General features: G+C 41.5%; 1 protein-coding gene across 1 annotated transcript in view; it reads left to right on the top strand.

Annotated features, from left to right (window-relative positions):
- LOC103368683 (usherin-like) overlaps positions 1-15,045 on the top strand; it is a gene marked incomplete at its 3' end in the record, with an annotated part of 165,718 nt that overhangs the window by 126,598 nt on the left and 24,075 nt on the right. The window contains exons 53-61 of the mRNA XM_008297123.1: positions 1,408-1,742; positions 3,780-3,935; positions 4,626-4,789; positions 5,060-5,269; positions 7,903-8,105; positions 8,196-8,308; positions 10,560-10,788; positions 12,239-12,407; positions 12,535-12,756. Of these exons, the coding sequence (XP_008295345.1) occupies positions 1,408-1,742; positions 3,780-3,935; positions 4,626-4,789; positions 5,060-5,269; positions 7,903-8,105; positions 8,196-8,308; positions 10,560-10,788; positions 12,239-12,407; positions 12,535-12,756 (1,801 nt within the window). The remainder of the gene's footprint in view (positions 1-1,407; positions 1,743-3,779; positions 3,936-4,625; positions 4,790-5,059; positions 5,270-7,902; positions 8,106-8,195; positions 8,309-10,559; positions 10,789-12,238; positions 12,408-12,534; positions 12,757-15,045) is intronic.

Below are 15,045 nucleotides of genomic sequence, written 5' to 3'. Positions count from 1 at the left end.
AAATTGTAGAATTGTATTGTTGGGTGCCGAGCTGCACTTCCTCAGTGTCTTTGAGATTTTACTGGATTTAATAGCATAGATGCACACACACACACACACACACACACACACACACACACACACACACACCATGTCCTTACACACTATTCTCTCTCACTCCCAACTTTATCATACGTCTGCCTCTCTAACACATACACACAAACACTTATTCAAAAACGCACACCCACATACTGTACTGGCCCTAGCCCCAGTGCTCTGTGTCAGCCCAGGGTCTCTGCTGTCTTCACCATCTCCAGATTACATCAAGCTATTCAATCTGTAAATGACTTCCACCACAAAGCACACCCAACACGCACTTTGGGAAATGAGCTACCTAACTCAAAATGACCCTGCCTATATGTGGTTGTGTGTGTGTGTGTGTGTGTGTGTGTGTGTGTGTGTGTGTGTGTGTGTGTGTGTGTCCCGTATCACCTCACAGTGTCACTTGTTAAATGAATATCAAGGTTGCATGAGAAATAATTATTCTTGACGTTCATTCATAATACTCTCATCAACATTGACCACTTAATCACCTGAACTCTTAAGTCTTAACCAGCTTTGAACTGATCACTTTTTTACATGACAGTTTGTATCCATAAGTGGTGTGTGTAGGTGTGTGTCTGTGTGTGTGTGCGATATTTGAATTTTGTGCAATTGTCTGTCACTGTGTGTTCATTTGTGGATGTATCAACAAAATATTTATTGTATAGAGAGCTGTAATTCGAACATGTCGACGTGTGTGTGCGTGTGTCTGTGTGTGTATATTTCCATTTGTGTGTGTGCCAGTTACCTTCATCCTCACTCTGAAATGCTGACAGACTGAACTGTTTCCAAATCAGATGCAGTGCTCAACAGCAGCAAGCCTTTGTTTTTGCATGCAGCAATTCCATTACCAGCCGCTTTCATTATTTTAGCATGGTGTTTGTGCATGTGCGCGCGTTTGTGTGTACTCTGTTCTAAATGTGATGAAAGAAATCTTCTGCTCAAGTCAAAGTCAGGTTATCTTTCCCCACAAGACAGTTCAAAGCACACACGCGCACACACAGTGACCATATGAATATTGTTCTTTCACATACTCGGGGAACACTCAAACCTGACCACACATGCATTCTAATATACATATGTCTTTGCATGAGCACACACTGCCGCTCTGCATGTGCACATGCACACACATGCACTTTGTCATGACTTCCTGGAGTTCATCCATCTAAAAGCTTTTTTCCATCCTCATGCCGAGAACATTTAAAATGCCTGGCCAGTTAGGACAGTTAAAAAGGATTAAGTGATCTCATCTTTTGTGCCACTCAGGTTTATCTGAATGCTGTAAAAAATAAAACCCAAAACTTAAATCTAAAACTTTTGTTTCAGATCACATGGTCACCGCCGCTTATTCCCAATGGAGAAATTCACGGCTATGAGCTCCGTCTCCCAGAACCCCGTATCTCTCATGTCGCTGGTGATGCATCTGAGCTCAACGTCACCGTAACGGACCTCGTTCCGTACACGAATTACAGCATCACTGTGTTGGCGTGTTCGAAGGGTGGAGGACATGTTGGAGGATGCACAGAAAGCCTGCCGACTCCAGCTACCACATTACCCACGAGCCCTGAAGGCCTTGCACCGCTGTCAGTGGTGGCAGTCAGCGAGTCTTTTCTGGCCATTTCCTGGCAACCACCAAGCAGGCCCAATGGACCGAACATAAGGTAAAATGAATATTACACCCAAACCACACCAAGAAGTCAAGAAGGCTAAATTTCAATGAACAAGACTTATAGCAGCTTGCAGCAGGTGTAGGGGGCATTTCATATTAGTGCTTACTGTAAGTTAAAAGTACATAGGCAAGAGAATGATGTGCAAAGATGCACCATCACAACCAAATGTCTTTATATGTACATTTTGTAACATGCAGTTGACCAGTATTATCACAACCGATTTGAAAGACACATTGAGTTTGTCATACAGTAACAGGTTGCACATTTATTATAATCACGTGACTTTTCCCAATAATTTAATAGTCTAACACACTGATTTTGAGTTTCAATATTTTTTACATAAGATTTTGTCAGAATTCTCCACCCATTATCTATAAAACACTTAATCCTCACCAAGGTCGAAAGGGGGCTGGAGTCTATCCCACCTGACTTAGGGCGAAGACAGTCTATCACAGGGCTACACTTAGAGACAGACAACCAGGCAGACTCACATTCACACCTATGGACAATTTAGAATCACCAATTAACCTCAACATGTTTTTGGAGCACCTGATGAGAACCTACGCTGCACAGGAAGAATATGCAAACTCCACACAGAGAGACCCCAGGCTGGGAATCGAACCCAGGTCCTTCCTGTCGCCCTTGTCAGAATTCTGTTTTGCTGAATTGCATGTGAAACAAGTGTCGATACCTGTCAAGGAAAATTATTTTTGCTTCGGCTCATTGTCCCATTTGCACTCTGAATCTGTGTTCATACAAACTAGTACATAAAGAACAAAATGGCATCAGCAGAGGAGGAATGGAAACACTTTTGTTTTTCTGAATTCAAGACTAAAAACTATGACCTTATAATATGCATAGTGTCCAGGCAGGGCAAGATTTACCTGTTCTAGGGTAGAACAATCTGTCAAAGCGGTTATTTAGAAAACGCCATCATTTCTGACCCTCGACATAAGAATGTCACTGGTGTTTGTTGCACATGAGTTCATCAGCAAGTCTCCTGTGGATCATGCATGTATAACTGACTTCAAAATGCACAGAAACCAGCACAGTGTGTGTCTTTAATGCACCAGTTAGGAGTAGTGTTCCTAATTTTGTTGTATGCTGCATAATACAATGACAATAAAGACTTTCTTAAAAAAAATTTAATTTAAAAAGTAGTAACAAGAAAGTACAAGCAGATACACATCCATAATACAATACTAATTATAACGAGCTGATATGTGAACTCCAGTCTGTGTAACCATCATAACTTTACATAATCTAAATCAATGCTGTGCCATTGTTCATTAGCTATAGTGCAGTGATAGAAACCAGACACACATGACTAAAATCTGCACGTTGATATCGAGAGACGCCTTCATGAGACGTTCAGTTGCTGCTGAAAAACTTCCAACAAACAAGCAGAAGCACGCTAACAAGCTGCTAACATGAGTGCCCTGGTAATGAGCTAAGTGTTGTGCATTTTTTAATCAGTGTTTTCTCAGTCCTAATGCACATTCTGGTCCATTTTGTTCCGTCCTGTTCTACTGTGTTGGCGATTAGGCCTAAAATAAAGGTCCATTTTCCTAGCAGGCGATTAAAATGCATGAGCCCGTCTCTCTGTTCTGCTCTGCTCAGCTCTGTGTGTTTGTCTAAGTGGGTTGGTTAAAAGGCGGCATTAAGCCCTTCTCTTCTGATTACAGCAGAAATTAGCATCACTGTGGGGAGAGGAAAACACAAACCCCGCAGAAAAAAAACAACGGATAGAGGGGCGTAGGGAGGGAGGGAGGGATGAGATACTGTGAAAGCAGAAGAATAGAGATGATGAAAAACAGCAGAAGAGGAGGAAATGAGTGATAAGGATAAGAGTCAATTGAAAATCGTGTGTGTAAGTGTGTGTGTGTCTACGTGCATGCATGCGGGTAAGGTGGGTACAGTATGCGTCTCTGCGCTCAGTTTGCCCAATTTATGTACATGTGTTGCGTGTTAATGGATTCCTAAATATCCAGCCATGTGTGTTTCCCTTTATTCAAATCTCCCCTTCAGATACAAGTTGCTCAGACGTAAAACCCACCAGCCCCTGGCCATCGCCGCGGTCCCCACATTAACAGCCACGTCCCCACCCCCCTCTGAAGATCTCCATCGCTGGCTTCATGTTTACTCCGGCACCAAATTGTTCTACCAAGATAAAGGCCTAAGCAGGTGAGATTACTGAAATGAGCTCTAGAGCAAACGGCAGTGCCGCGGCAAACCGTGTGTGCAGAGCTGATCGGCGAGCTGCTGCTGATGCCGATCTTTTAATACCGCTCAAAGATACATTAAGCAAATATCCCAAAGAATTAAATTGTTTTTCACACAGCGTCCCCTAATCTCAGTTTGGCACTTGGTGGAAGCACTTTTTTTTCCTCTATGCTTGCTAAACAGCTCTGGGTTTGAGTCTCTACTGTGCTTTATTCAAGGAGTAAACTGAGAAACTTTTGAATGTGTCAGCACTTTTCACTTTGCAGGATTATTTTAGATCCATGAACAAGGACAAGTGATTGTTGTTTGTTTATTAGAACTTGCCATTTTTAGCAGAAGTAACTGTAACTGTAAGTGTAATAACAAATAAAGACAGCCATGACTAAAATTGTGACCCCACTCATCCCGATTAAAGAGTTTCATTATCGTCTGTTATTTCTCTGACTTCCACCAATGGAGGATTGACTTACAGTTAAAATCAGCACTGGGGAACGTGTCTGTATGACCAGTTATTTTTGTCTTTTCTCAAGTTCTTTTTGAATGATAGACAAGAGAAACTTCTTTTTCAGAGTCTGGGAGATGTTTTCTACAAGTGCTAGTCATGTCTTTTAACACAAGGAAAAGTAAAGCAGTCATACTGTCTATCAACAGATTCACAGAGTACCAGTACCAGTTGGTGGTTCATAATGACGTGGGCTACTCCTCGGGGGAGATTGTTACTGCGCTGACCATGGCCGGGGTTCCCCTCCACCCTCCGTCTCTGTCTGCCCACGCTATCAATCATACTGCTATACAAGTTAACTGGACACAACCATGTGAGATTGCCCACTCTCCTAAACACACACACACACTCAAACACACACTCAAACACACTGTCCAGCAAAGGTCTTTATTCTTCAAGCTCTGCTATGAACAAGGTCAGAAGGACACACTCACACACACACACAAGGTGCTCAAACAGGCAAATACTTGTAAATATTGTATTGTCATTTGTAAACTACCACAAAGTGGAAACAGATTTAAAATGATGTGTTTATCTTGACTGCTCTCTCACGCTTCTCCCTTTCTCTTCATGTCTTTCTCAGCTTTGCAAGACCTGCAGGGAGAGGTGGAATCTTACCTGGTCACAGTAGAGTCTCCCCTGCCAAGTGTGATTTTGGCTTTTGGACCTGAGATCAAGTCCACAGTGATAAGTGACCTTTGGCCCAGTACCACATATCTGGTGTCATTACAGGTGTCCAACGGAGCCCATAATACCACTAAGGCAATAGTTAATGCCACCACTGCAGATGGAGGTATGTGTGTATTTGATTGTGGGGTTTTTTCGCCAGCAATTGATTTTTTTTTTTCCATTTTTCTCATTCCTGTACATCTGTGAGGGTGCGATTGTGTGCATATGAACTATATATATATATATATAAATATATATATATATATAAAACCCACATGTGCCAAATACAGTATGTCAATTCAGCGCATTCAAGAGAGGTCTCTGGGTAAACATACATTTCTCTGCAACTCTGTGTTTCACGGGAGATGTTAAACACATCATGTAGTGAGGCATGAAATCAATACAAAGTGTGTGTGCGGCAGATTTAAGGTGTTGTAAAATGCTTGTTGGCACCACGCGCAGACAAACTGCACACACACTGTCTGTACACACAAGCACAAGTATTCTACCTGTCAAGCAAGACAGCAAATGTGGCTGAAAGGACGATACTTTACAATACAGTTACAATGCAATTACTCTGAGTTTTCCAAAAAGTTAGATTAGATTTTTTACAATAATAATTAGAAATGCAATGACACCATTACAATAGACTTCTCTAATACGGGCAGACATTAGCTGTCTGCATAATCTCCTAATATTTATAAAATTAACAAATGGCACTCCTTATCAGTATGTATAATCTGGAGCCTTGAGAGAGTGTATTCAATGGAATATGAATTCATCAGTTCTTAGATCTACTGGTATTTTCCTTTTCAATCAGGGTCAACTTTTACTATCTTTAGCTGCACAAGCCATCCAACTGTCATCACTGCTTTTCTTTCCACGTCCTCTTCAACTCTCAGCCCAGTCTCTTAGCCTTTAAGAGTTGTCTTTCAAATCACTCCATGTAATCATATGTCAGAGGCCACTTACTCTGTCTGTTGTTTTATTTCTGTCTCCGGTTACCTCTCAGTCCCCCTCTCTTGCCATCTCTCTGTTTCTTTTCTCCGCTCACAGTTCTCTTTCTGTCTCAGTATAATCATATGTCAGAGGCCTCTTTCTTTCTCTCTAATCTGAGCAGTATAATAAAAAGTGCATTAAAAACATTAGAAAATCATTAGGTGCTAAAGGCAAAGCATGGCTCGTTTAACTGAGAGGGCTCTGGAGGTAATTTCATTATTTTACAGCTATAAGAGTGCACACACACACACACACACACACACACACACACACACCCACCAAGGAGGCCTAATATATTTTAACTAATGCAGCTCAACCCTACCAACCATCCTAACATGGCCTGCAATCTATAGGGCAATGCTAACATCAGGACTAATTGGCAAGAAAAATGTGTGCACGCGTCTGTGTGTGTGTGTATGAGTGAAAGGGGCTCAGTGTTCAGTATTGCGTTGATAATGCCATCCTGCAGTAAATGAAATGTAGAGCGGTAGGTTGGCTTTAGGTAAGTGCATTGGCAGCAAATGAATTGGGTTAACTTCTCGTACCTGAGTGCATTTTCACTTAGAATAATAGATGGTGTCTGTGTGATTACCCTTCTCTCACACACACCACAAAACACAGCTAAATTAACAGTATTCTCTGCTCTTCCTGCCTCTCTTTGATTTTTGATTTTGCTCTCTGGCTCTGTATCTGCTTCTTTCACAGATTATCATATACTTGTGTTTCGTTTCCTTCGCTCTCTCTTTGTAATTCACTCCTTCCTTTTGTCTCGGTATCTGTAACACATTTGCAGGTTACCATGTTATATTTATCACTGTAGGAGTTCTGGTGTAGTGTCCTCTGTTGTCGTGCTGGATGAGAGTTTCTTAGAAGAGTGAACTGAGGGAATAACAGGAACTAAGGGAATTAGATGGAAGGGACGGTGAAAGAGAGAAAATATAATAACACAAAACAGAAAGATTACCATTGAGAGAAAGAGAGCCGGTGAGATGATCATACAGAATCTATTATTCTCAGTGAAAATGCTCTCAGCTAAGAGAAGTTAACCCAATTCATTTGCAGCCAATGCACTTACCTAAACCCAGCCTACTGCTTTACATTTCATTTACTGCTAGATAGCATTATCAACGCAATACTGCACACACACGGACACACAGGTGGTCTTCCTCAGGCACGTACATGCAGCCTCACAGTCGTCCTGTCTTGTATGAACTCTAACATGGGTTTCTAAACTTTCTGTCTCTCTGTCCTGCTGTACATACAAGCTCACTGTCCGTCTCTCTTTCTGATTTAAAGTGCTGCTTGATTTCTGAGACGTCTGTCAGTTTGTGTCTCTGCACATTGAAATGTATGCGGCTACTAAACTAATTTTGAAATATGCTTCAACGATAATAACATATATACCCAAACTGACACGTCGCTTTAAAATATCATTAATTCACACTGGGGCACATGTAGTTTTAACTGTTTTTACTGACTTTTACGAGCCTGGCCTGATGATCGCTAATGTGGCACTGTTTTAGGACATTTTAAAGTTTTAGTGGTGTCATTTTTGTGTAAAACATTTACAAGCACCGTCGAAGCAGTCATCAAATGAACGCGGTGAGAAAATGTGCCTTGGGAAATCGTAACACCGATACCCTCTTGCAGCTTTGTTCTTCCTGATATCAAAGATGTGTGTGTTTCAAGATGACTGTGTTTCAAATGTTGTACTTAAAAATTTAGACGAGTTGTGACTCTCTTGTGTGCCACACTCAGCACCAGAGGGGATGTCTGCCCCGGAGCTGGTTCCTGTAAACAGCAGCACAGCACGTGTGCTCTGGTTGCCTCCTCTTCGACCCAATGGAGCAGTCACTGGTTACAACATCTACGTTAATGACCGTTTCCATGGCAATGTGGACAACAGCTCAGGGTCCTACCTGCTGGGGGACCTACTGCCGTTTACTGTCTACGACATACAGGTACAAACACAAACAAAGACAGACGTGGAAACACAGACGTGCAAATACGTGCTTCATGCTTTTGTTTGGTGTGATGCATGTACATTTCAGGTGGAGGTGTGCACAGTGTATGCGTGTGTTCGGAGTAACGTTACCAAAACAACGACTGTAGAGGACCTTCCTGCTGACTTCGCCACGCCGCATGTACAAGTGATCAGTCCCAGGTAATATAGAGATGTGGTGCAATTATTTTTTCAGTTATTCTCCCCTTTTTTGCATATTTTTGCTAGTGTTTGAAGTGACAAAAAGTGCCAAAATCGCCCCTGTTATACATGCAATATCAGCAAATCATGAGGCAGCCTTTGACGTATAAACGTCTACAGGGAAGATAATTGCAGATCTTCTAAACATAAATGTATTTAATAGAAGGTACGATTATTGCAGTAATAAATAATTGACCATGTACAGTAGCTTTAGTGTGTAGCACAATGAAGCCATCAGGTTGGGATGTCCTCAGTTCCTTGTATTCCCATCCCTGACCTCCCCGAGGCCCTAAACAAAACTCTGCTAAGAGGCCCTCCCACCTTACCTCTGAGTCCTGTAAACCATTTGCCATTGCCAAAAAGTCAGACCTGACACCTCAACACTCCTATTACAATCCTTCCTCCTTCACAACCGTTTGGTCCATCTGCCATCTAAGAAGAAGCGGACTTATCCAGAACAGAATGCCATACAAACAGTTTTTGCTTTATAGAATACTTTTTATAGAATCTTCAGAAAAGAGAATATTAACATTGACATGATTACGTCGTTGTAGAAAATACAACACTGAGTTTTGACTCTGCTGCCAATTAGTCTAGTTTTCTTAATAGCACACAAGAGTTGTAACTAAACCTTGTGAGACGAGATAATTATTGTCTTGTTGTAAAATTCTGTTCACCTATGAAGGGTGCCATCACATACAGTGGTCGTGGCAGGAAATCATGAATTTCGTATTGTGCATGCACATATGAATGCTTGAATTGTAGACAGTTGTCCTTCACTGATATTACTATTTTAATGAACAGACACATGGTCAGGGCAGAAAAAGCAGCGATGTTACATATGCTACAGGGATATAGGACCATGTCCTAGTTGGTTCCAGCTTTTCTTAAACCCATGAGCTCTGTCTGGAGGCCATGAAGCATCACAGAGGTCTTTGTCATGGTGGCCCACTGCTAGCTCAACCTTCATAATGCTCTCTGCTTGCCAGCATGGAGCTTCCTAGTAGTCCAAGGAAATTCCTTCTTGGGTCCCTACAGTACTAAAGAGTAAGAGGTTCCACCTGGTGGCTTAACCAGGTACTGCAGCTAATCTACAGTACGCTTTCTGACATGCATGTAGAGAATACAGGTCTTCGCTGTCTTTTGGAGCTTGTGGAACAACAGTATGCTCTGTCCTCTTAACACTACTGCCTAGCTGGAGCTTTACAACATGTCATTAAGGAACAGTTTGGATGCATTTCAGAACTATCAATCGTTAAACAAATACTAGATTGATTTTTAATAACTATACTTTACTTAAAGTGTATTTTCTGGAGAAAGAATGTCGGATTTGGACTTGGTATCGGCAGTTATTATATATTAAATGACTCGGATCAGATTGGAAGCAAAAAAAATGTTTTTGTGTGACCATCTTTCACATAGTTTACATTTGTTGGGATGTAATGTTGGGTGCCTACATTGAAACTGCTGTGACTGAATAGATCTTCTGCTGGGTTGAGGATGTATGTGAAGCACCCACATTTTAGAATTTGTAGCTTCTTTACAGCAACATCTGTATGTGAAGCGCTGTCTACTGTCATCACTACGGCTTTGTATTCTATCTGAATCAGTTTTATGGCCCAAGTATGTGAACACATGCAAGGAATTGGATTGTTTTTGTTGGTTTCAATAAACCTAAACACTTCAAAATCTTCCTTACATATATTATATGAATCATGACACACATGGATAGAAACTGCAACTTGAATCACTGGCAGATGCATACAACCACGAGGCCATAATTCTACTTTTTACAGGCAATTAATGATACTTAAAATGCTGGACTTCATATATATGACCCAAATTGCAATGTTGCAAATGTGCAGTTGCAGAGGAAGTGCTGATTTATGTCTTATTTTCTGTCTAGGAGGCTGTGGAAGTTGTAACTCTGTGTGTTACTCCACAGGTCTTTCCCTTGCCAAAGATGTCAGAGATAAAAAAGATGAAAATCAATACTGTGAAGTGTATAAAGATACACACACCCTGACACTGTAACTCAACTTTGTCAGGCATTACCATGCATGAATGCATGTGTGTGCTTGAAAGTTTGTGTGCGACTGTGTGAGTACAATTGTGTGAAAGGACTGTGAAGGAGAACATCCCCCTACCTATCACTTTCACTTTGTTCTTGTCTTGCCCCCACCCCCTCCCTCCCCCCCCGTCTCTCTGACAGGGTGGTGAGATTAGATTGGTCCCATCCAGGCAAACCCAGTGGGATCATGCTGGGCTACGAGGTTTTAAGACGGACCCTCAGATCGTGTGCCGATGGGTCAACAGGGGGCACATCGTCCCTGGGGGAAGAGTCAGACGTTGCAGGTGGTTTAAGGTTTACATGTTCCTACCTGCAGTGTCCTGTGAGTCACGGTGTTTGTGGGACGTCCTGCTTCAACCCTGACAAACAGGTGATTATGTTTTAGTCCTTTTCTACTCGTATATGTTCTGTCGTCTTTCTTTCTTTGAGCATCTTTTTTTCAATGTTGTGCTGCAGATATGAGCAGTTACAAGTCAAGACAATGTCATTTGTTCTAGAGAGAGGCTGTGTTTTTCTTTTTTTTTCAAGTTACACAACACAACTTCCATTGGATAACTAATAAGGATGTATTGTTCACTTAAGTTTGAATTAAATAACATAACAGGTATTTATGTAATAAGAATTTTGAAAAGGTCTGCTTTGCTTGACTGTGTTTAGTTTGTTTGGTTTTGTGTTGTTGTTTTTTTTATTATTATTTTATTTCTGTGGTAATCCTCTCTTCCCTGCCTTTTTCACCTGAATGTGAGAATCTCTTTTGCCTACAACTCGGCATGAGTAAACATTAAAACCTTTGCTGTACAACAACAACAACGTGCAAAACGAGATACGTGTCCAAGGTCTTGGCTTCAGCTGTTGATCTGAAGGAGAGAATACATCGTTTCTGTGCATAATATCACAAAAAAACAAAACATGGAGACCCACAAACAATGCACACATTTCCTCTTCCGAGCACACGTTTTATATGGGATGCATGATCAGCCTCTCAGTGATTAATTTCTCTAAACAGATTAACTTGTCATCTGCATTCACTTCCATCCTTGTGTCATTGAATGCCGGCCAAGTTGGCACAGCGAACGGCTGTTATACATTTATTCCCACAGTATCCAGTGGCACAGACAGTAACAACATTTAAACTCACATATACAAATACACACATGCATTTGCAAGTGGACACGCTTAAATGGAGAACATGCAAACCCACGTACTAGGGGAGCAGGGGTCTTTATATCAAAAATGCACACACACAGGAACAATAGAGAGAGACCGATACTTTAATGTGCACACTGTTTGTTTTTATAGTGCACATACATATGGTTTCCTTCATTTGTAATGTCCTGGAAAAATAGTATGTTGTAATATCGTCTGAATTTAGTCTTTTACTGTGATGCTCATCAGAGTCCCATTAGGCCGATTTTCAGTGTCTCTGTAATTTAGTAAACTGAGGGCATAAGGGTTCCTTAAGCTAATGTTGTCAAACACACAAATGGGATAGTTGAAAATGAGGAATTTGGGACTTTGTAGGTTAGTTGTGTTTCATCAAAATAAATAAACTTTTGCATCTATTGCAGAATTCAGGATGATACAAACGGGGTTTAGGTGGTAAATATTCCAGCACTGTACCTTTTTTTGTCATTTTAGGAGTCATAAAGTTGCACATTTCACATGATAAAGAAGACAAAGATAACTGCGTTGGTGCTGCAGCTTATTTAAAGAAACAATTATTTTTAAGGAGTGTATTCCTGAAGAGCTATTTTCCTTTGTAAGTCAAATGGCCTCTTCTTTGTCTCTTTTGTTGACGTACTTTCTTGTGTGTCAACCAGGTTTGCTGCCGTGGAGAATTGTTCACAAAGAAGCCACATCATCACTGCTGCGATGGCAGTTACTTGAGTTTGAATAATTCCTCCGACCCAGTGTGCTGCAATGGCAAACTAGTCCCAGCTCTCCCTAACCACCAGTGCTGTGGAGGTTACTATGTTCATGTGAAAAACAGTGAGTTTCTAATTGTTTTCTATATTTACGCTAACACAAGATTTTTTTTTTTTCTGTTCAACTTGACTTGAGTCGACTCTTCTCCGTGTTGTTCAAGTGTTTCCTTCATCTGTCCTTGTCTTTGTAGATGAATACTGCTGTCCTGACCACTTGCAGGGCCGGGTCTCAGTGGGGCTGGGTGACAGCTGCTGTGGGGGGGTTCCTTACTCCGTGACAGGCGGCCAGCTCTGCTGTAGTGGGAGCCTCCATGATGGCTATGGGGTCCAATGCTGTGGAGGCCGGATTGAAGATGATACACTGATGTGTTGCGGTGATGCTGAGAAGGGGGAAGTGCATGTACATACTCCAGGTGAGTGAAAAAACAAACATATAGAAACATCAACTGTTGTTAGATTATTAAACATATTTTAATACAGGTGGAAAAATTCAACAATGCTAAAGGTGAATTAGGTTTTTTTTTTTAAAGCACACATGATAAAGTTTGATAGGCTGCTGAGCCATGAATATAAAAGTTTAGGTTTTTTTTTTTTTTTTAGAGATATCCTTTATTTTAAAGGCAGAAAACTGGTGCAAAAAGGATTTTGTCAAAGTTAATTCCCAGCTGACGTCTTAATGGTTATGGGAGAAAGGAGAGTGAGGAGAACGATAGGGAACGACAGGAGAACAGAGCAAAAGAAAAGGGTTGAGAGGTAGACACATGGTGCAGGAACGTGGGGTCGTTTCCCTTTCTTCCTCCCCTGCAGTGTCCCAAAGCACCCGGATACCATGGCACAGATGGGACTGTGCGTGTGTGTCTATGTGTGGGTGTCAGTGTATGTGTGTGTGTCATTAGACATCTTTGTCATGGCAGATGATGATGAAACACACTCAGGATGGCACCGTTGAGGGCACTGCCAAGCACACAGCAGGAGAAATACACACTCACTCGCTCTCACGCACACACTTACACACATATAGACGTATTACAGGCACCCACACACACACACACAGACGCACACACACACACACGGAGTCAACAGGGTGCCCTCGGCAGGGTTCGCTTAGTGTTGAGTGCCAGAGACAGACACGTGGACTCTATTCATCACACATAAACAATGGCCCCATATGGGCAGGCCTATAGTACTCCATTAGCCTATCTACAAACACACTGACACACACATAAGATCTCTATACCCACAAAGAAATACATGTATGCTGACAAAAAAAGTTACCAGAAAGCAAGTCAGCAGAAAAACAGTCGATGGATTTCAAATATTTTTCGGGCTGTTATCATTTGTCACTCTATTTTCTTGCATTTTTCCCCAAAGTGAGATCTTTTCAAACACTGTCAATAACACTCTCTTTTGGGGAGTTTTTTTTTTTTTCTGTTTGCACTCACTCAGGAGTAATGCTTGATATGTTTTTAGTGTTCTATTCCAGCCCACCACACCGTTGCTCATGTTGTCTCATCCTTCTTTTCTTCTCCTCTGCTATATCCTCTGTTCTCTCTTCCAACTGAGCCGGCTATATGGTCATCCTTCATTTGAGGAGGCCTCCCAAGGAGTGCATATGCTCCACCTCCTCTTCCTCTCCATCTTCCTCTTTTATTTATTTCCCATCTCCTCTTCTCCTTTGTCATCTCATTTTGTCATCTTCTTTTTGTCAACTTGTTTCCCCCACCTCCTCTTGGCCTTCTTCTTCTTCATCTGGCCTCTTGCTCTTCTTTTCTTCTCTTACCACGTTTTCTTTCTCCGTTTCCTGCTCTTCCCCCTCACTCCCTTTATGTGCCCCCTTCCCATCCACTCATCAGTCATTAGCGTTAGCTTCCCCATTGAGAACATATGGTATGATGGATCGTAGAGCTAGCGGCGCTAGCAAGGCTAAGGGCCATTTGCCGGGTGCATTGCGCTGTCGGGGAGCCCTGGGGCCGGCTATGCAACCTCGACCCCACACGTCTGTTTCAAGACAGTCACATGCACACGGCAACACCTATTATAGGATAGGCTACTTAACCTTGGCACCACTCACTCTCATTGCTCCCTCTCACTGTGTCCAGGATTTTGTGTTTTTAATGGAGTAGTGAGAGAAATAGTTTAAGGAAGAAAGGAAAAAAGAATCTGAGAAAGAGACAAAGACAGAAAATAGGAGTAACAGAGGACAACGGATTACATGCAGTTTTATTTAAATAATAGTATACACTGACATTAGAGGCATTGTAAGGAATCCAAGGTAAAATAAAATAAATAAAAAATAAAAAGTGGTAGAAATAAATATAATAAGGCTACAAATTAAGTAAAATTATAAACCAAAAAATACAATGTGTTGTAAGAAAGGAGGCAAAATTACACAGAAATGATGCAGTGTGGAAGATAAGAAAAAGAAGTAAAGAAAAAACAACAACAGCAAAAAAAAAAATAAAATAAATGTGCTTCAGTTAAATGAAACACTGAAGAACACTAGTGAAAGGGGGTAAAAGGAGTAAGAGAGAAAGAAGCAAAGAACAGAAGAGTGGTGAAGAGCTAGATGGAGCAGATTAAAGGAGGAGTGAAGGGTATCCCATTGTGCCCAGCTGATAGACTAGGTTAGGCTGATGTGATTATGGGGTCCCTGAAGTGCGATCTATCACACATTACCGTCCACACTGTCAACAACCATACAC

The sequence above is a fragment of the Stegastes partitus genome, unplaced genomic scaffold (assembly GCF_000690725.1).
Source record: "Stegastes partitus isolate 25-593 unplaced genomic scaffold, Stegastes_partitus-1.0.2 Scaffold1190, whole genome shotgun sequence".
Lineage (NCBI taxonomy): Eukaryota > Metazoa > Chordata > Actinopteri > Pomacentridae > Stegastes > Stegastes partitus.
The sequence above is the reverse complement of the archived record's forward strand: the minus strand, read 5'-3'. Positions and strand labels throughout refer to the sequence as shown.